General features: G+C 31.2%; 3 protein-coding genes across 3 annotated transcripts; 1 reads left to right on the forward strand and 2 right to left on the reverse strand.

Annotated features, from left to right (window-relative positions):
- Window positions 1–19: 19 nt before the first annotated feature.
- LOC116779448 (plexin-B) lies at window positions 20–7,385 on the forward strand. Its single transcript, XM_032673729.2, has one exon. It carries the CDS (start codon window positions 160–162, stop codon window positions 5,842–5,844), a length of 5,685 nt encoding a protein of 1,894 aa, XP_032529620.2. The 5' UTR covers window positions 20–159; the 3' UTR covers window positions 5,845–7,385.
- LOC116779411 (abhydrolase domain-containing protein 2) lies at window positions 6,993–15,843 on the reverse strand. Its single transcript, XM_061529362.1, has 7 exons — window positions 15,549–15,843; window positions 14,252–14,424; window positions 13,562–13,729; window positions 11,863–12,046; window positions 10,896–11,090; window positions 10,239–10,393; window positions 6,993–9,239 (listed from the first exon to the last, which is right to left on the reverse strand). Exons 1-7 carry the CDS (start codon window positions 15,701–15,703, stop codon window positions 8,998–9,000), a joined length of 1,272 nt encoding a protein of 423 aa, XP_061385346.1. The 5' UTR covers window positions 15,704–15,843; the 3' UTR covers window positions 6,993–8,997.
- Window positions 15,844–16,571: 728 nt separating this feature from the next.
- On the reverse strand, window positions 16,572–23,308 carry LOC116779608 (polycomb protein Asx). Its single transcript, XM_032673988.2, is given in 8 exon segments — window positions 16,572–19,057; window positions 19,401–19,429; window positions 19,432–19,510; window positions 19,619–19,832; window positions 20,142–20,569; window positions 20,684–20,757; window positions 20,892–20,960; window positions 21,038–23,308. Coding segments are annotated over 8 exon segments (3,060 nt in total). The 5' UTR covers window positions 23,058–23,308; the 3' UTR covers window positions 16,572–18,910.
- Between the last annotated feature and the right edge of the window lie 110 nt (window positions 23,309–23,418).

A 23,418-nucleotide genomic window follows, 5' to 3' on the forward strand; every position in this document is an offset into this window, starting at 1 on the left:
AATTGAAAAAATAATAATTGTTTATTCTATGTCATTTGCATCGATGTATGCTTTTTTAATATTTTCGTAAGTTAAAATGGGTTGAAAATTAAGTGAAATCAAGCAGTGATTGTGAAAATAAATGATATATAATTTGTGAAGCAAAATAAAGATGTGATCATGGCTGCATATAAGACAGTATTAGTCATAACGTTTTGGCTTCGATGCACAATAATTTATGGCTACGAGTTCATATCACAATATCCAAAAAATATAAATGAAACTTATCAATTTAACCACCTTGCCGTTGATAAACAAAGTGGTCAAGTATATGCAGGTTCTTTAAATGCCTTGCACCAGTTAAGTCCAGATCTAAAACCTCTTCACGTCGTGCGGACCGGGCCAAAACTAGATAATCCGGTGTGCCATGCCAGTGGGTGTCCTTCTCCCGATACACAAACTGTATGGACAGATAATGTGAATAAAATATTAGTGATTGACCAGGAATCAAGAATTGTCATAGCATGTGGATCTGTAGCTCAGGGTTCGTGTACTAAGTATAAGTTAGGAGACCTTTCTGCAGAGCCCGAGTTTATTCCTGAAAGTGTCGCCGCTAATGATGCAGAAGCGTCTACATACGCCTTTATTGGTCCCGAAAGATACAACTCCTGGGATCGATCAAATGTACTTTATGTGGGTACAACTTTCACAAACATTGGAGAGTACAGACATGATGTTCCTGCAATATCCAGTCGTGATCTCATGACCTTGCAATTGGCTCAGTTCACATTTTCCAAGCAGAGTTTAATACAAATAGATGTTAAATACAGGGACAATTTTCTTGTGCAATATTTATATGGATTTAATGCTAGTGACTATGCTTACTTTCTTATTATACAAAAACATTCCCATCTAGCTGGTAATGAAGAGTTAGGATATGTGTCACGTTTGGCCCGTACTTGTGTTAATGATGATAATTACAATAGTTATACAGAAGTTACGCTAGAATGTAATGTGTGTGAAGATACTGGTAATGGTAAGTGTGAAACAGTCAATTATAATTTAGTTCAAGATGCTAAGATTGCAAAAGCTGGAATAAATCTGGCAACCCAGTTAGGTATTGAAACAGGTGATTCAATTCTTGTAGCATCTTTTAGTCCATCTAAAGGTATTTCTAATGAGCCTACTACTAAATCAGCAATCTGTGTTTACTCACTACAAGAGATAGAAATTAAGTTTAATGAAAATGTACACATGTGTTTTAATGGCAGTACTAAAGCTCGTAACATGGGTTATATATCAGGAATGATTTCAGATGGTAAATGTCCAAGTGTTGGTTCTACTGGTAACATTCTTAATTTTTGTGAAGTAGGTCTTAAAATAAGTGGTCTTTATCCTATTAAAGCATCATCAGTGATTTATTGGAATGATACTTTGATAACATCAGTAACAATGTCAGTAACTGGTTTGCACACTGTTGCCTTCCTCGGTACTAATGAAGGGATATTAAAGAAAGTGCTCATAGATGCTGATAAAGCACAACAATATTCAAGTGAGGTTCTCCTATCTGGTCAAAAAATACTACCAGACACAACTTTATCTCCATATGGCAAATCCCTATATATTTTAGCTAAAAATTCGATAGTTCAAATTCCGACGGAGAAATGTGCAGAACATGGAAACTGTTCATCATGTTTGGAATCCAATGATCCACATTGTGGTTGGTGTTCCCTTGAGAAACGGTGCACAGTTCAAAATATGTGTCAAAAAGGAACACAAAGTGCACCTCGGTGGCTCTCCCAATATACAGGTCAACAGTGTATTGATTTTGAACAAATTTTACCTGACAGAATATCTATGTCAGAAATTACTACTGTGCAACTTATTATTAGAACATTACCAGAACTTCCGTTTGGTGCAAAATATAAGTGTGTATTTGGAAATGCACCACCAATAGATGCAGCTGTTACATCTAATGGACTAGCATGCCCTACACCAGATATTAAACATAGACCCAAGATACCCCAAAATCAAGATCACATTTATGTCCCACTATCAGTCCATTCCTCTGAGACAAATAAAGATTTTGTTTCTCGTAATTTTGCATTTTTTGATTGTTCTAAACACATAACATGTCAAACTTGTATATTAAGCGAGTGGGCTTGTAACTGGTGTATATATGACAATAAATGTACTCATGATATATCTGTTTGTCAGCGCACTGTAATCGGTGGTGAAAACAATCCAAATAAATTACTCAATCAGGGTATTGGTCACTGTCCCAGGATAAGGCAATACAAGAAACCCATTTTACTACCCAATAACGTACCAAAAGAATTAGAGCTGGAAGTAGAAAATTTGCCTCACTTACAACCTGGACATACAGGCTTTCAGTGTATTGTCACAATTGAACTGGCTAATATGATTCTGCCTGCTCGAGTGGAATCAAACCATTACATTGTTTGTGACAAAACTATGTATTCGTATGAAGAGGATGTAGGAGAATATAATATAAGCGTTAAGGTGTTTTGGAACCATAAACATTACATAGATACAATAACTATAACTCTATATAAGTGTGAGATTCTTGGATCCCACAGAGACCATGCTGATTGTTCTCTCTGTATAACTCGAAATTCAGTCTATCAATGTACTTGGTGTGGCAATTCCTGTTCTTACAGTGAGTCTTGCTTAGAAAATCCTGTTACCGAATGTCCAAAACCTCGTATTGACATGATAAAGCCTTTAAGTGGTCCTATAGAGGGTGGAACATTGGTCACCATTGAAGGTAGCAATTTGGGGTTACGAGTTGAAGAAGTAACTGGAAAAGTAAGAATTGGAGATGTTCTTTGTGATATTGTGGACTTTGAAGTATCTGTAAGTATAACATGTAGGACAGGACCTTCAAATGCGTCGGTAATTGCACCCGTGATTGTCGAGAATGATGCAGGTTATACAGAATCAACTGTGTTATTCAGTTACAAAAACATTAAATTGCAGGGTGTCTATCCATCTCTGGGACCTGTATCCGGCGGAACCCAACTAGCCATTGGTGGTCAACATCTTAACATTGGCTCATCTGTATCTACATATTTAGATGAAATGCCATGTTCTGTTAATAGAACTCAAACATCTAATAGCAGATTAATATGCATAACCCCTAAAGCGAATTCGCCACGAATCATTCATACTTTGCTTGTAATCATTGACAACGCCAATAGAACGTTATACGGAGATTTGTTTAATTATACAGCTGATCCAACTATTATGGAGATAAAGCCTCTTAAAAGTTTCGTATCGGGGGGCAGAATGATAACAGTTCATGGTACTAATTTGCATACTATACAGAAACCTCTCATGAAACTTTATTACGCAAATGAAGTGATCCCTGTAAATTCCACGGAATGTGTTGTGTTAAACTCTAATCAAATGGAATGTCCAAGTCCGTCTATAAACAAAAAATATAATGAAATTATACAAGCAACCAAAGCTCAGACAAACACTCCACAGATAGCGATGAAAGTTGGTTTTGTCATGGATAATGTGGAAACTATGCATGATTTAGAAAAGTATTTTAATCCACCTAGGACTCATATGGTATTTGTTGAGGATCCACACGTGTACCAATTTCCGAATAAAATAAAATCGTACAAAGGCGATCCTTTAGTGATAGAGGGCGAAAATTTAATTCGAGCAAGTGATGAAACTGATGTCATAGTCACTATTGGAACTCAATCCTGTAACGTGACAAGTCTTACAATGCAGCAGTTGCTTTGTACTCCTCCTGAAATTCAACCGCCAAATACTGACGAGAATGGTTTCCAACTATCTGATATTAATTTGCCTTTAGTTGTCGTAAAGATAGGTAAAAATTTACGTTTTCCTATAGGATACCTGCATTATGAATTGTTAAGAAATTATAATTTTCCTCCCGAAGCCATAGCGGGCATTGCTGCGGGTACATTTTTCCTTGTACTCATATTTATGATTGTTTTGGTTATGTACAGAAGACGCAGTACTAAAGCGGAAAGGGAATACAAACGAATACAGATACAAATGGATACTCTTGAAAGTAACGTGAGATTGGAATGCAAACTGGCTTTTGCAGAACTTCAAACTGATATGTCTGATTTGGCAGCGGATTTAGAACACTCTGGAATTCCGACTCTGGATCATGTTAATTACGTTATGAAAGTATTTTTCCCCGGTGTATCAGATCATCCTATTTTAAATGTCCAAAGACAATTCATAAATACGCCTCGAACTAATTATGACGCAGCGATGTTTCAATTTGAACAACTTCTAAATAATAAGTGTTTTCTTCTGTCATTTATAGACACATTAGAAAGCCAGAAAACCTTTAATATAAGAGACAAAGTGAATGTAGCATCTCTATTGATGGTTATTTTGATGGGAAAAATGGAATACGCTACGGACATTCTCAAATCATTACTATTACGTCTGATTGATAAATCAGTTTGCGCGAAACATCCCCAATTAATGTTACGAAGGACAGAGAGCGTTGTGGAAAAAATGCTTACTAATTGGATGGCTTTATGTATGTATTATTACTTAAAAGATTATGCCGGTTCATCTTTATTTTTATTATTTAAAGCTATTAAACATCAAATCGAAAAGGGCGTAGTGGATGCTATTACGCATGAAGCAAGATATTCATTATCGGAAGAAAAACTTTTGAAGGAACAAATAGATCATCAAATTGTAACTCTACATATAGTCCAAGATGATTTCGATGATAAAGTACAATGCAAAGTTTTAGATTGCGATAGTATATCCCAAGTAAAATCGAAAATATTAGATGCTTTATTTAAGAACACTCCATTTAGTATGCGCCCGTCCGTCCACGAAGTTGACTTAGAATGGAGACATGGAAGAGGCGGACATGTTACGCTTCAAGATGAAGATCTTACAACGAAAACCTTGAATGGCTGGAGAAGGTTGAACACGTTAGCTCATTATGGCGTAAAAGAGTCAGCTGTTATGTCGTTAATATCGAGACAGAATGACAGCTTCAATACCCCCTATAAAATACCTTGTAAAAATTGTACTGGCATTTATTGCACAAATTCTCACATAAGGGTGTATAAAAGTGACATAAACGACCAAAACGTACACTATTATCACTTAGTTAAACCAATTGAATATCAACACATTGTAAATAAATCTTCAGAGCATAGCCATAAAGCTATACCGGAAATATTCTTAACTCGACTTCTTTCAACTAAGGGGACAGTTCATAAATTTGTTGATGATTTCTTTAGTACGATATTGACCGTAAATGAAGTGTTGCCACCAGCAGTGAAGTGGTTATTCGATCTTTTCGACGATGCAGCTAGATCACACGGTATAATCAATCCTGAAGTAGTTCACGCTTGGAAATCTAATAGCCTGCCATTAAGATTTTGGGTGAATCTTATCAAAAATCCCGATTTCATTTTCGACATTAACAAAACCGCCACCGTCGATTCATCTCTCTCTGTTATTGCACAAACCTTTATGGACGCTTGTTCTCTCTCCGAACACCGTCTGTGTAAGGATTCTCCTTCGAACAAGCTTCTCTTTGCAAAAGATTTGCCTACATACAGGGATATGGTAATACAATTCTACCAAGCCGTCTCCCAATTACCTCAAGTATCCGACCAAGAGCTAAGTACCTCCATGCAACAACTTTCAGTTGAACAGCTTAATGAGTTTGACACTCTGTCCGCATTGAAAGAGTTGTATATTTATGTCAGTAAATATAGAGAACAAATTATAGTAGGGCTAGAAAATAAAATGCACTTAGCTCATAAATTAGATAACGTAGCATGCACTTTGGAGGGCGACCCCGCAGCTGTGTGCTGACTATATGATACCGTGAGTTACGATTTAATTGCATTTACATAACTTATTATATATTTTGTACAAAGAGCTTTAATTTATTCTGAAAAAAAAAATACTCAGATTTAAATCCGTTTGTAAAAAAAGACTGTAAAGTAACGATTCCAATACTAGTTTAACAATATGATGTTGAATAATACTTATTTCGCAGTGGACTTTAATGATAATTAATATAAGTATTTAAGGTGTTATTTGATGCTACTACTTATTTAATGTTATTAAATGTCATAATTTTTCTAGAGATCGCTATCTTAACATACCTTTTTTTTTTTTTAATTAAAAGCCGTCTCCCAGTGGCCATATATTATTATGTTTGTATTGCCATTTCTAATTTGTAAGTTTAAAGTAATCTCTCTCAGAACTGTAAGTTGTCTTTTGTTTCCTTAACATAGATCTGGCACTGATATTAATGTACATTTATTCGTGTATGCCGCTAATATACTTAATATTGATGTGTATTATTGTTCTAAGATGTATGTGTAAAGAGAAATATTATAAGGAAAATGTTGTGATATTTGTATTTGGAATATTTATAACACTATCTTTTTATACTTAATTTAATAGTTATCATTAAAATTAATAGGCATTTAATTATCTTCATATTATAATAAAAATGATGAAAAAAATAAACGAATCTTGTATGAAATAAAGCTGCTGGACATGTTTACTTTTTATTTTAAAGATATATAGGCATATTCGTTTATAAGATTATAAATGTATTTTATATTTTTCTCAATATGTATTCCGCTGACTCAATTGAATATATGACATTGTAATTAAAAAAATATTTAATATATATATGCATATATATAATTTATTGAATCTATATTGATCTCTTTTGTATTGCTCAACTTGCTTCGCGCCTATGTTAAAAATAACAAACACATTTTCAATAGTTTTATTGCAAAAATTATATTTATATATAAAAGTCATTGAAATATTCCATCTACAACATATTTTAAGTATAGATGTAACTTGTTAGTATTAAGGCATCGTAAATTCACCCGTCTCTTAAAAATTTTATATTATTGACTTAGAAATAAACTTATTTATCAAAAATTTTTTTTTTGTAATGATTAATTTAATTATGAATGGGAAAATCAAAACATGTGTATTATTTCATCACATTTATTATATACGTATATTAAGTATCCATATGGAAAAAGAAAACATCACCTCTACTGTAACCACAGTAGAACAATGAACTAAGCTATTTAATATTAAACAATTAAATATTTGTGCAGAAATTCTCATTTAGAGCACATTATTTTTTTTTTATACAATTTCTACCTTTGTCGTTGTCATCACAGTTATGATAATAATGTACACTTATCATAATATTCAACAAAAGAACAATCATATACCATACAACATTGTCAAGATGATGTCATGTATTAACTGGTGATCGGAGCACTCACAGTACATAGAACAAAGGAGATTCCAAATAAGGATTTTGGTTATGAATGAACAATCTTATTGTCAATATAAATTACGGATACACATTATTTTTAGCAAAAAAAAAAAACTTTTAGAATCCTTTCAAAGTTATATACTGACACTGGTTTTAAATATATAATAGATAACCTAAATCTTTAATGTTAAAAGCAGAAGAACTTCCTCGAAGCTGTTAAATGTCAATCAATCTCAAGTAGAATTGAAACAAATGAATATTTAACAACAATTTTAATACATCAACTATAGAATAATATCAATTTGTCACACATTGCACTATGTAATAAATACTGATTCTGAATGATACATGTATCACAATTATATATATGTATATATTTTAATATGAATCAATAAATTTACTTCACTACATATTGCCTGTTGAATCAGACTTAAGGCAGTATACCATTCACACAAATTTTGCAATTTCCATATAGTCTGTTCTTTACATATTTTTAAAATTTGATATAGCAAGTATGCTTTAAATTATTTGTACTATAATAATTGTATATTTCTTCTTGCAGTCAAGATAATTCAAAACCCAGGTTTAGTATTACAGTTTTGGTATAAAACAATTTTAAGCACCACTGTATCTGAAAAACAAAAATCTAAATGTGTACAAGCTGGTCATTTCTGATGTCTGTATTTTAAAAACTTGTCCATTATAATAAATTTCCTATGAATATAGATGGACTCTATGCATCATATTCAAGCTATATTCCATATTTATTCTGTTTATAATTGAAAAAGGAACATTTCTAAATATGAATACCAATGAGAACATTCACTTTTATCTTTTACATAAAAAACCTCAAAAAATATTAAACAATCTTCTCTACGATGACTGGGATTGTTTAACGCTCAACAACAAGATGGCCGTAATAAGACAGTGATTAATTTTGTGCTGTATATTTATGCAGTTATAAATTAGCACTAATACAGTATTAGTGCTATTTGGTAATAGTGTATATATACTAAAAACAGCAATACATAACCAACAACTTCAAACATGTATGTCACATTTATCTTAAAACACAACTTAGCCACATCATAGCCATGAATAAATTATTTTTAATTATAGATAGCCAACTCGTGACCACTCTCTGGAAAAAATATAAATGCATAAATTTATGGAAATGTAGAGACACTTTTGTTTTTTAATTTACCTTCACTTCATATCGTTGGTATAATCTCATATTTTAATTTTAATATTATATTAAAATGCATAACATTATATTCCTTAATTAATGGAATTTTCAACATTTTAAGTACTTCAGATTCACATGGTCAGAATTGTTGCTGCCCCTTAAAACGTATTCGTTGTCTCTCTTGGTTGACAGAGGCGATTTTTTTTTTTGTAGCAGTTACAATAAATATGAATGCAGTAATTACACGAAACCTCTAAGGCAACATTTAATTGACGAATAAAATGCGCATCGATAGCCAGCATCTTTGCTCTAACATTCTAAATAATACATATTTCAAAATTATCTCAATGTGTAAAAAAAACTGAATCAATTTCCAACAGTCACAGTTCAGAAAATGTATAATCTCTAAACATAAACATACAATAAAGCTTTCACACATAAATAGAAACATCAATATGTGATCTACTCAAACGTGTTTCAATTAAATCTCACTAGCCATTGCAGAACAAAGCAATTTAATCTACACTACGAGTGCCTTGTCCAGCGGATCTCTATATATGATGGTGGATGATTTGATTAAGTCGGGTTCGTCAACGCTCTCTTGTGGTACACATTTGTGGTGTGCCATCATCAGACCGCCGACGATGGCCGCCAGCGCTCGGTCCAGCCACGTGACCGGGTTAGCGTACAACAGCCCGCCCTCGTAGAAACCCAGGTGACCGCCGTGAGACAGTTCCAGGTACATCACCTTGTCGTGGGAACCTGCGAATGATAATTTTATAATGAATTCAAACCATGAAATTATTTTTAAATTTAGATAATTAATCTAGTTTAGAATCAACAAATGTGAGTGAATAATAAACTTAATGATAAAAAAAATACCCATACATAATAATATATATCATAATATAAATAACGAAAATTAATGACGATTTTACACGAATAAGAAATGAGACGTTTCTGGCAACATTTTACTTTCACTATTGTAATTATCTAGCAAATGCAAAAGTACGCAATACATTACACTAACTAAAATACTCACTCATATTAGAACAACAGGTGATAGAATAACATTTACAATGTATATTTTCTCAGATCAATTAAGTCCTACGTCTTGTATGTTCACTTATAAATTGACATTAACTAAGAGAGTGAAGTATAGTATTATAATAGCTGAAAATTTTAAATTAGGTCTTTTTTTAATATCTAAAGGATTATGGCATATATTCGTAAAGATTTTCGTGTATCTGTGCGGATGCGAACATGTCAATACGTTGGCTGTTTAGATTGAACAGTATGACAATTGTAACTGACGTTATAGTAACATAATACGTTGTAATTGTTAAATAAATTAGGTTATATATTCAATTAAACTAATTAGTTTACGAATGTGTGAATATAAAAGCCATTTAATTCTACCTTGAACTCTAACGGCCAAGGCGAAGTTAATAATTAATGACCTACATAAATTTTTGATCAAAAATAATCGATTCAATGCAACAGAGAAATTATTTTACGCGTAATAAAGACATCAAGTGTTATTCAAATATATCAAAATTTATATTTTAATACAAAATAGGCAAGTTTTTTTAGTCAGGTTATATGTGGTGAAGAGTAACCAATGTTGTTATTGTATTAAACTATGGTAAAAATATTAGGTACATTAAGTAACATATCGGCGTAAGATACCAGGGAAGTGTTGCTCTGCAGTCCCATGGGACTTCTAGGTTTAACACACATAGTATTTAAAAAATTACTTACTGACAAATTCTCTTATGAGAGGCAACAATGGTTCTGGCACTATGGGGTCGTCTTTAGCATTTATAAATATCATAGGCGTCTTTATATTCTGGAGATAGAAGGCCGATGAGCTCCATTTATACAACTCGGCCACGGAGTTAAATCCATACACTCTCCTGTTAGAAGAAAATATAACAAAATAAACAAACAATACTTCTTTATTGAGTTATTGAAAGTTGTTATGCGTCAACGATGATAGAAAAGGTTGTCTGAGTTTCCGGAAATACTTGCAAGGCTTTTTTTTTCTGTAGTTGTTTTTATTTACCTGTAGTCTCCTTCGTATATTATTCAAGCTGTGCAAAATAATCGCAGCTAAACACAATTTCTAAATATTTTTAGTATAAGCTATTATTATTTTAATGTCATGTCTACTTCAGTGTCAATTGTACTTTATAAGACATAATGGATGTTGTATTATAAATGTAAAGGTAAATTGTTTTCTATATTTTATATAGTATTACATCATGACATATGCCTTTATAATCAATAGACTATACAGTTATAAGAAAGAAACATTACTAAGTGTAATTAAAACCTATTAAGTAGTGTTTCCGTGATACAATCGCAAATGAGTAATTCTATTATTATCTATGTATATACTTAGTTAGTTAAAGTTACCTAGAGTAAGCTTCGTCAAGATCTGGTAATGTACCAGCTGACACAATCATGTTCTCGTCCAGCGAGTATCTGTTCTTCATTTCGTTACTAAGCAGCGTCCTCTTGTGGCGGGTTATGATGTTACGGTAATTGTCTGTCATTATGTACAAATAGAAGCGGCGGAAGTTCTGCCACTGAAGAAGATACACCATCGTGCTGAAATGTCAATTTTGAATTTAGAACACTATAGAATATTCGTGTTTTCCGAAACAACTTCACTATGGTACTATTGGAAGTTTTATATTTGAAGAAAATAAAAAGTATAGTATTTTAATTTTTTATATATTGTATATAAAAAATTAAAAATCATTATTATAAGAAAGTTTCTTTTTTCTATAGATATAGATTAGTTAATGCATATTGTATACTCTGGTACATGGTAAAGGGACTATTGATTATTATATAACGATAATGGATGCTTTACTAACGTATCTCTGAGTATAAAAAAAATATTATTCTACAAAAAAAAAAAATAATTAAACAACTTAGAAGAATCATGCAATTACTTATAATGGACATTTAACGAATATACATATGCTATAATCTCGGTACATTATATAATTAAACAAACTAAAATTATTCAGCAAAGTTTCTAGAAATAATGCATTTCGATAAAGAATAATGACGCAATTTCATTGATTACTGTGGGAACACATTTATGGTTATTGGTTGTCACTGAAGCTAGATATTTTGAGAGACGTAGAAAAAGAAATTATGACTGAAATAAAAGTTTTGCTACTTGATATCTTATCCAAGATATATATTTTGAATACTTTTATAACAATAATTTCTATGGCGCCCTTCAATCAGACGCTTTATTATGATAATTTAAATATTACACTAATATTTTAAAATTAAATCCTTAGCGTGTTCAATTTTTTATTATCATTACTTATATTCAATGACTGTATCTTTACATTATACTCACTCTATGGCATTGTATCCCTGGCATATTGATATTCCACCTATAATATTATCAGGCCTTTTCCTGTCTTCACCTAAATATTTAGTAATCAAATTGCCGCCGAGGCTGAAACCGACTAGGATCAACTTCGTATTCGGATATCTCTCCATTAAATTATCTATCATATAATTAAAGTCATCCGTGTGACCTGCGAAAAAAAAAACATAAAATAAACAAAGATAAAAAATATAATATTCACACAAATTATTGATAGAACGTTGACCTTGTAGACGGAGATAACTTTCGACATGACTAACTTGCGTGACAGCAAACTAAAACCGCGTCCGAATTCATTACCGGTTATTACAAAATCACTGATCTACCTTCGAATTAACCCACTCTCCTTACGATACTTTAACGCTTGTATCGCATTTAAAATATCTGTTGTAGGGTTTTATTATCATTTTTTTAACGTAAAATTAATTAAATCAGTGTCTTCAATATTGTTTTTATTTACATTTAAAATATTTCTAGCTTGGTATATTTAAGAAAATTAACAACGACATTAAGCCAGTTTGAATAATTGTCGTAGGTAGGAACATAATATTAACATATTAGGTATGACATCAGAGGCTTTATTTGAGAACTAATATTGACCTCCGTGTGATTCATTAATTAAATCATCGACATACTAATTTGGTACTACCTAGTATGTAGCTGCACTAATAAATTTTTAAACATTGATTTTTAAATCCTCATTAATGTAACTAAATGCTTCCTTCAGAACAAAACACAAGTCCTCATAGATATTGTACATTCGCTAAGAAAAAAATAATGATTCTCGCACGAATAAGCTGTCTAAACATTATAATGTGATTCGTTATAACAATACTATTTAATATAGAAGTACAATTATAAACAAAGCAAATATTTAAAATTTCAAGGTCAAGTCTATTTTTTAATTACAAACAAACTAATACGGTTTCAATGGTTTATATTGTATTCAGGAGAAGGGCAAAGGGCCGTTTGAAGCGGTCAATTAACCTTCTTTAACATAAATATTTTTCATAATTAAGCAATTTCAATGAATCCAAGGGCTCTTTCAATTCCAAAAGATCATGTATGTGTGTATCACGATATCACCTATGACCAATATAATAATATCGCTCAAATGAAATATTTATTTAACTTTTAAAGTATTTCAAGTATCTTTTTAGCTTCTAGCCGATAAGTAGCATCGTTTTGCAATTGAATAATGTAAACAAGACCCAAATAGAGATTTTATCTTTATAATATACTAAAATTCATTGAATTTCCAGCCACGGTTTTTTAATCATGCACACAATAGAGCTGTATTTTACATTTACAGCCTTGGGATATTTTAAAACGTTACAACTGTGTAATTAAAATATATTAATTTGATTTACTTAATAATTATTATTATTTACATATGTTTACAAACATGAAAAAGACAACAACCTGCGTGCGAGAACCTATAAAATAATAAGCCTAGAAAATTTTTCTGTTTAATTTTTTTCTTTAAGTTATACTTATCTACCTAGTTACCGCAACTTCATCTGTTTCCATAATGATATTTTAGTACGATCCCCAAAGCTTCTGTACTTACATAATCATTTCTCGTTCATAACCAATTGAAATAAATTGTAAATTTTAAGTAACTCAGTTATGTAAAGGTCAATCCATCTTTGGTTATCAAACTTACCGTACGAGAATATTCTAGCGCCTGTCACAGGCACGCTGTTCAGGGCGCCGATATGATTCAGTACAGCGCACCGGTAGCCGTGGCGCTGCGAGTAATGTACATAAGTACGTATGTACACACTCTCCGACGTATTACCGATTCCGGGACAAATGGCCACCGTGACATCATCTAAACAAACAACATGTTGCAAGATTCCAAGCACTGTATGGTTTATAACAGTCAAGGTCAAGTTGTCCAAACGAAAAGCAACATTTTACACGAGCAACACTAAATAGAGACAATTGAATAGATTGTTTGAAGGATTGAGTCAATATTTGCATCGACAAGTAAATGATCGAAGAGCATACAGTCTACGTTTAATAAAATCAAGATATTTTATATATCAAGATAATCAAACAGAAAGTTAGACATAGATAAAAATATATTTTACATGTTAATAATAATTTATGATCTACATGATTCATTACCTAACTATATTAATATAGTTCAAACTTATTAAAAATCTGATTTAAACAGGATAAGTTAAATATAGATGGTTTATGAAAAAAAAGCATGACAGATCTAGTTCACCTCGCAAGATTGTATGCTTAGTTAGAATAGCTCATAATGGTGATACATCTAATAGGAGTTAGAAACAAATTTATAAAGTTAGTTGAATAGTTTTTCATGTAACCTAAGCTTTAACCTTACCCTCATGTTCTGCTCCTAGTGGTTCATAGAGATCATATGTCAGTGTTGACTTATCGGGCAAGATGAGAGAAATTCGTCCACCAATAGGCCAAGGACAACGCACCCGTCCTATCAAACTATGAAGGATTGTCTGGATGTGTCCACTAAAACCCCATAATCGTGTCGGTATATATCTGCAACATTGGTTCAGTTTAGAATTACGTAACTTCCATATAAAAAACTCAAATATTGCAAATTTAATTTCAGCTCGATGGGCCAACTTTCAATCTTGGAAGTTAATAGCTATATAAATTTAGATTTAACAAGTTTGGTATTATTTTATCCCACTTGTTGCTATTTCCTTTTTAAGCCCATAGGTAAACATGCTTATCTTTAAATGTACGAGCTGGCCTTCTTAAAATAAAATGTTATATACATATACCTAATGTTTGTTTTTAGTATTTAGTTTTTTAGTTACTGATTACTCATTTTTAATGGTGAAATTTATTTAAACTATTATTAGATATATATGTTAAACAGATAGTTATTATGATAATATTTTTAAGAAATTTCAGAAAGGTAATGACTAATTAAAGCAATTATAATTCGACAATTGAAAATACTAGAAAAAGTGTACATGTTAGTTTTATGAAAAACTAGGATAAACATGAATTCAAACTTTAAATAGGTTTGTAATTTGTATACTTTTTTTAACAGATTAATTTTTTTAATCTATCTTAGCTCCTAAAAGAAAGTATAACTTTAAACCCTTTTTTATAACTATTATATGAAGGAACCAAAACTAAAAATGAAATTACAAACAAATGTAAAAAAAAATTATATACCTATGTATTGCACACAAGTTAAAAAATAATAATAACAGAAATGGGATAATTCTATAAATATAGGTAAATATAGGTTCAACAAAAATCCCCAAGTCTTTGATAGGCAGAGCACAAGGTTTTTGATATAATTGGTGTGTAAATATACTTCAAATACAAATTTATACATTTTTGGTTATCATAGAATCTGGCTTGTCTTTTACTATATAATTTCTACTATAACAGTAAAATGGAAAACTGTGTAAGAGTATGTGATGATACTTTTTAACCTTTCTAATAAACTGGAATTATATGGCAACAGAATATATTCACAATTAGAAAAAATTATAAAATTAAGGCGTTAAAATCCGATCCTAATATAACCATTTATCATGACATCATCATCTTAACAGCATGGAATCGTTCTTCTTACATGATTTTTACACATCACAGTGGAAAATTATTGTGTGAATTATTACGATATTAGTATAACTTACGGTTCACTCAGAAACGGTGCGACGAAAAGAATATTTTCAATGAAATTTCTATCCCTGCCATATATTACGGGCTTGTGCGGTTGGCTGTTAACATTCAGTATTCGGAAAAGAACGCACAAAATTACGGCAATGACAGCAAGAAGAACAGTAGACATTTTTTCTCAATGTAAATATCACTTTATAAAATCTACATAATATCGTTAAAAAGGACTAAAACCAATTAAATGAATGAATGCATTAAACCCACAAGCACGAAAGCCACCATTCACACTCAAAACCAAAATAAAACTGAAAATAAATTACTAAGTCAAGTTTCATGGCAGTACAATGACAGCGGCTGTCAAATATATTTCTAGAACTTTTGAACAATATAGAAAGTTTTGTAATTTTTCATATAATATTTTTTGTATATTTTTTATTTGAAGTGAAACAGAGAATATTATATATAATACAATCTTAATTCTTTTGATAATTTTTAAGCTATAAGTGTTGCTAGTTAAATTAACATTTTAAAATATATCAAAATTTATTAGATAATACTAATAATACAATAAAATAAAACTGTCTATTAATAATGGAAATAAGAACAAAAATTCTAAGCTTTCAGCCTTAATAAACGTTTTTGAATAAATTGCAAGTTCTTAAATCCATACTAGTCCCTACTATAGATTCTAAAATAACGATTAAAAAGAATTTTTTTCTATTCTTGAGAATGAAAACTAATCGTTTGATCATTAACTTCGCTATAATAATATTTTGTAGCCTTGGATTTTTTTCTTTTCGAAATTATCTGTTTTCATAGCCATAAATAAGTAAATAGTAATTCTGTAAATTAAAATCGCGGTACATGGCAAACTCATAGTTTTGTTGTCAGCCAACAAATAACACGGTCAAATACAAACCGAAATCAACTGTATCTGAGAACAAGATACTGTTAATTTAATATGAAATTTAGTAACATTGCAAGGTTAATGTAATAGGTGAAGGTTAAAGAATCCACTAAAAGAGAAGTTATAACAAACAAACATTTGATTAAGAACATAATTTATTAGAAGAAATGTTCAAATACTTAAAAAAAACTAATTACCAATAAATAACAATCGTGTGAAAATTGCAAATTATTTTCAAACATAAAACACACCAGTCTTAGTAAATAGATTTACTTGAATATAATTCTTTCATTGTCATTCTTTCAAAATATTACAAATGTAGATTTTTAATGTCCTTATTTAATCAAGATCATCTTAAATATTCGTATAACTATAAACGTCATTGTACACATCCATAAAATAAATTATATAAATACGGTCAATTCTCTTACGCCTTGAGATAAAAGGTGGCAGCACCGTCAAGTACTACTATCAGTCGTTGTACTTTTACAAGGATTAAAAAAAATAAAGACCGCATGTCAGGCAACACAAGTGCTGAAAATTAATTCTTACTTCTGAAATCTACACATAAATTAGCTACACATAAGAAATATAAATAAAAGGTTCATTCAGAACAAATACACAATTTACGATTCATTTGAAATTGATTATCACAAGATTTGATTGAGATTGAGAAGAAAAAATCAATTAAATATAATTTCAGATTTCCTCTTTGTAAGAAATGTAACAGTTTGTCTTCTATTTATTTTTTACTTGTGTATACAAAATATTAGTTAACTTAATTGTGATTGGAAGTGAGCAAAACGTTCCTTATTTAATATAATATAGTAAACACTAACTTCTGATACAAACAAAAATTTGATAAGACCATTCTTATGAAATGTATCAAGCAAAATATATTTTGCTTGTTATTACAATATTATCAAAGCCATATAATTATTACATGTCAAGCGAACTCACTCAATCACAGGGATTCTGTGCATTAGCTCTGGAAGAAAAAAGTGTTACATTGTGAATATGATTAATAATCAAAGTCAAAACATACACTTAAAAACGAAAACAATAATTATATCTAGAGTTAATGTTTTTTTACAATGAAATTTGAATGAATAGTAAATCAATAAATTAGCTATTTAAATTATATAAATAAAAACTGTTTTAATGGATTTAACATTACGGGAAGACAATCACTAGAACTGCTAAGATAGATGTGTCAGGTTAGAGTATAAAAAAATGTTATAGTTAAATCCATTTAAATAGTTTCGTCTAAATGTATTGAGAATTACAAAATCATGTTATTTATTATTAATATGTGATGTGTGATGTGATTTATATACTTTATGTGGTTTTAAATTTATCCATATATATATTTTTTGTGATCTGATGATTTTGCATCCAACTTCATTTCAATAAATATCTGTACATAATCTTAACATAAAATTAATATTACAGCAAACAATACCAAACTAACTCCTAAACCTATACAATACTAAACTATCTAGCTCAGAAAACATAATAGCTAAAAGTATAACAAGACAATGTGATGGCAACCTTAATATTAGTAAAAATTATACCAAAAGTTGATGGCAAATAAAAACAATTCATCAGGTATGTATGTTTTGTGATGATAAAATATTACAATTGTCATACTTTAAAAATAGTTTATAAAGTAACTACTTAAAAATGTGTAAAACATTCTTCAAAATGTTTAACATCAATTTTTATTTTCACACATAATACATTTTTAACTATCGACTTATACATGATTATTATTAGTACATTTAGTCCAAAGTTAAAAATATATCCTTCTATTATTTTTTTATTATAGTAATATTAAACATAAAGATTACAAATTATGATATTACTTGCATCAATACATACCGAAAAAAATATAGCGATTATAAATTTTTAACTTTGAATTTATCTAGAAGAAAATGTTTCATATATTAAATGTTTTTCGTAATAAGAACTATTAACATAGCCAATATAAAATTGATACAGAATTAAACTTGTGCCAGTCTATACTATGAGTTTGGATTATATAACATTAAAATTTATATTCAATAAATTGTTGTAATTTATATTAACACATTATTAATTATTGTATTGCTAGAATGGAGGTACAAATATTTTCTAAAGTTATAAATGTATCCTGTATAAATATAGTATCTATTGATATACCTAGGCAATTAATACTTTATCATATGGAGCACATTTCTTTCCCTAGACATATCCAATATATATATATATACAAAATTACACAAATACATTTTGTCTTAGAGACTGACAATTGATTCACAGTGAAAGATATAAATAAAATCATGTCATTGAACATGTAATAGATAGCACCACCGTTCCTACAACCACATTCCAATGCTCGCTCACTAGAATAATCACAAAAATACTATATGTAGGAAACACCACTTTTATTGGAGACTTGGTAGGCATGAGCTGTAAGGCATGTGAGGAGGGTCAGCGGATGAGGCACGTGAGGCACAGCTCTGCGGAACCGATGCAGTCGTCGTGGCAGAAGGCGCCGCATTTTTTACACAATATCATAGCCCGAAGGTTGCACACACATGAGTCATCGGCACCCACACTCCGGCAGCGGGTGACATTCTGCAATTATTTATTCTCACATTAAAAAATACTACACTACATTTATACATGAACTTAAATGTACCCAATAAAGGACAGTAAATTTAATTACTTCTATATCATGCAAAATTTAGTAAGTCATTATTCGCTTTGGACAATCATGTAAGATTTATGTAAGTATAACTTAGATATCTATAATCGTATTAAAGACAATGACTAAGAAACAATGTTGTGGAACTATGGAAATATTATCCATGTTGATTAAGAGAGCCATAAACAGGTCAATGAGTGGAAGAATATAAAATGCTGCTTTATATTAAAAACAATAATGCATATATTTAAACTATATTTCTAAAATGCATACCACATTAGAGTTGGGGTTAGATGGAGGGCACTGGACGCTCTTGGTGCCACATTGGGTGTTCTTTGAACGAGTATGTACTGTCCCATATTGTTGGACCTATTTTCATTAATCTGAAAATTTAAGAGTAATATATTACAACCTCATATGGATAAAGTCTTAACCTAGGAGTGAAAGTCGAATATAAAAATCTGAAGCTATTGTAGTGTATAGCTATTAACCTCAGGGTGTGGTATAACAGCTGGTAGCTGTCTGACAAGTACCGGTGGAGGTGGACGAGGAGGTCGTGGTGCTCGTGTCAGTAGCGCTGGTGGAGGACGCAGCTGTCCGCGGAGAGCGTCTCGGTTGGGACTGTTCTGGATCACAGCTTGACAGATCTGGTAGCTGCGCTCCAAGTTCACGGCACCGGGTGGCACCTTGTTTGAGCTGCGACTCCTGAAAATGTTATTTATATATTATATATATTTAGACATGTGTTATATGTTAATAACTTAGACTTTTTCGTGTACACCTTTAAAATAAACTATGGTTGTTTGTTATACTAGGAGATTATATTATCTTACATGTTACCCGATGTTTTACTTACTGTACAGCAAACAAAGCACATCCGAAAATCATATTTTCAATCAAATGTGTTACATGTAATAATTAATAAAATTGTTAAAAAAAACCTAATGCTTTTTTTTGTTTAGACATTAAAGAATTTATATAATTTAGAATAAAAACTTAAAATAATAAACATACCTGTTGGAATCTTTTCCTGATTTTGATTTCTTTACATTAGTTCTAATGCTTTGTGTCATAGTGGCTGAATTAATTGATGACATTGTGACTGTTGTGCTAGATACAAGATTGGTGGCTGGGTCCATCTCTTGCTTTATCAATACATCTTTCATAGACTGACAGCTCTCAGAAGAATTAGATGACTCCATATTAAAGTTTGTGTCTCTGTCAGTCTTGTACATACAATTCTCATCATTGATATTTGCATCCTCCATACTAGTTTTTGAATCTTCACTAACATATTTTGTGCTATCATTATTAATATTAGAAAAATTTTGAATATTGATAACATTTTCATTCTGGGTCCAATCACTGTCATTTTTCCACAAAACAGCTGAATTTTTCGGTTTGGCTGGATCTTGTAAGTGATCATCGGGATAGGACACAACCTGACAAAAAGAATCATATTTATAAAAAATATATAAAATAAACAAAAATGATTTTATTTATTACAATTATTAGAAAATTATCAATTTTTATATTGCTTTTGCATTAACACTTACTGATGTATTAGTAACTTCCATCATTGGTATAGATGTGTTTTGAGGCATTGGCATTGTAACAACAGCAGTTACATCTATAATTGTAGAAAAACATACTGTGAACTTTCTACATAGTATTTTTATAAAACTTTAAAATGATTTGAAAAGTGTCAAAATGTTGTCATACCATTAATAAATCTACCCTTATAAAAAAATTTAAAAAACTTACTAGTTTCACTCATATATGAAGTGAGCTCCATCATACTTGTTTGTGGTGCATATTTCACAACTTCACTCTCTACAATATCAACAGAAGATTCTAAGATTAAATTTTTGTTATATCTTAAATATATGTCATAATATTATAATACTTACGAGGAGCCATTGTTGGTAATCCACTTTCTAATATAAAGGATTCTGCATCTTTAAAGTGTTCGTCATAAAAATTAGGAACAACACTTTCAGTCTCTTTCAATTTTTGATCACATTTGCTTTCAATATTAGCTTCGTTTTTTATGAGAGCCTCTTCAGATTTACTCGAATAATGAATTTCGTCCATAACATCCATCTTTTCAAAGGATTTTTCAGTTGTTACCTTAGCTATTTTATCACATTGGTGAGAATCTATATTATTTGAAGCATAAGCACCTATATTTTCATTTAAAACAGGTGCAAATTCTGCCTGGCTATCATGAATCAGTGATTCAGTGACAACCTCCTCATTATTCAAAGTATTTTCTTGAATTTCTGGTTCTGGATTTTCATATTCATTTACCACAACGTCAGTAGATTCAGCCATAAGGGAGACATTGTTGAGGTTATTTTCAATTTTTAAGCTGGATATAGATGATACACTCTGTTCATCATATTCATAGACAGAAGCTGTAGCTTTGCTGTCTTCACTATTGGTGTCTCCTTGGTCCTGTACTGTGTAGGAATTAATTTCTTCAACTTGACTTATATGTTCATTGGTATAATGGGGCTCTTCATCAACATTGTTGCTTTCAGAGTTGCATATGTTGTGGTTCATGAAACTTGTATGATCTACAGCATAATCATCCTCATACCTTACTCTCTTGGAGAACCTATATTCTTCAATATCATTACTCAATCTCTTTGTTGTCTCAGCTAAATTACTCTCTGAGTCTGTTGTCTTATCTTCATCACAGTCCTTTGATACGCTAGATTCTTCAATTTTTACAACACTCATATCCAAATCTTGCTTTACTTCATTTGCCGAATCCTCTGGTAACAATAGAGGATCTATCGGAGTTGTAGCTACAGAATCCTCTATTCTTGTAATAGATGAAGAATCAGAGAAACTGAAGTCCATTTGACAATCTACATAGCCTTGGCTCTTAGAATGTTTGAGTGGCAGTAATGCAGGCACTGGTGCTGAAGATTTATTACTACTAGCCATTGAATCATCTTCAGCTTCCTCAGCCTCTTTCGCTGAAGATCTAGTCACTGCACCAACAGAACGCAATCTTTTACTGGAGCTTGAAGATTTACTCTTTTTAATTTTAGGAACAGTACTGCTGCTGGTAATAGAAGCAGTGGGTCTCAGTTTTATAGTAGTCTTCAGAGATGGTCTCTCAGAATTTAAATTGATTGATGATTTTTCTCTTTGTGACTTCTCTCCCCAAAATGGTTCAAAATGTTTTAATTTCCAGGGGTCAATTCTGCTTTTTTCTTTTTCAGCTTCAGTCTTCATTTTTTGTTGATTTTCAGGTGTAAATTCTCCTCCAGATAAAGATTCTTGCCATTCTAAACAGGCTCGGGCAAAAAACTCATTATTAAGACTAGATGAACTTAGACGTCCCGAAGTACTTGGTCTATCAACATTTGGGAGTAGCTGCCCTAGTTTATACTGATAAAGAGGAGGAAGGAGGGAATATGTATGCTTATTAAGGAGGGCTCTAATATTGGTATTAACTAGTATGGAATCTGGAGTTTCTAGATCTATGCACCCTTCCCTAGTTTGCTGTAACTGAGCAGCTGTTGATAATTTCTTACCATTACGTTTTCTCGGTTTAATACAAAAACCTGGTATGCTAGCTAACACCTCTCGCATGGTTGAAGGTCTACTACTAGAAGTGGAACTTGATTCTGAACATGATGAAGCTGCTGTCCATTCTCGATTTTCCGGTGGTGGAGGAGGTGGTAATGGCTTTACTATTATTCTAGGCAAAGGTCTAGAATGACTTGAACTCTTTTTTCTTCGTTTTGACTGTTTTCTGGAGGAGTGCTTGTTAGGTTTTTCACCTTCTTGAGGAATACGAATTATAGTATATTGGTCATTGTTATTACAAGGTAAGTATTTATTTTCGGATGAGTTTTCGGTATATTCCATATCGTTGCTTACAGATTCCATTGGCGATACATCTAACTCCATTGTACATTACAACGTGCCTAGGTCCTTTTATTCAGTGTATTTGAAAAACGAAGAATAAGTGCCGCAATCAAATACTATTTCAACCCATCATGTATTATTTCACGGTAACACATGTGAAATATTTTCTATAGTTAGTTAAAAACAAATAATAATCAATCATCACTTATTTCAAATCATTCAAGGTTAAACAACATAGTATTCATTGGTTTTCACAACAGAAGAGCGAAAATCAAAATGTCACAACAACGCAGAAAATGGATTCCGCTATTATGCGTTCCGTTTTATGGCATAATAGGATATTATGATATTTATATACAATTTTACCTCATGTGTTTTTTAATATATTAATCTCAAAACTGTT

This window comes from Danaus plexippus, chromosome 2 (genome assembly GCF_018135715.1).
Source record: "Danaus plexippus chromosome 2, MEX_DaPlex, whole genome shotgun sequence".
NCBI lineage: Eukaryota > Metazoa > Arthropoda > Insecta > Lepidoptera > Nymphalidae > Danaus > Danaus plexippus.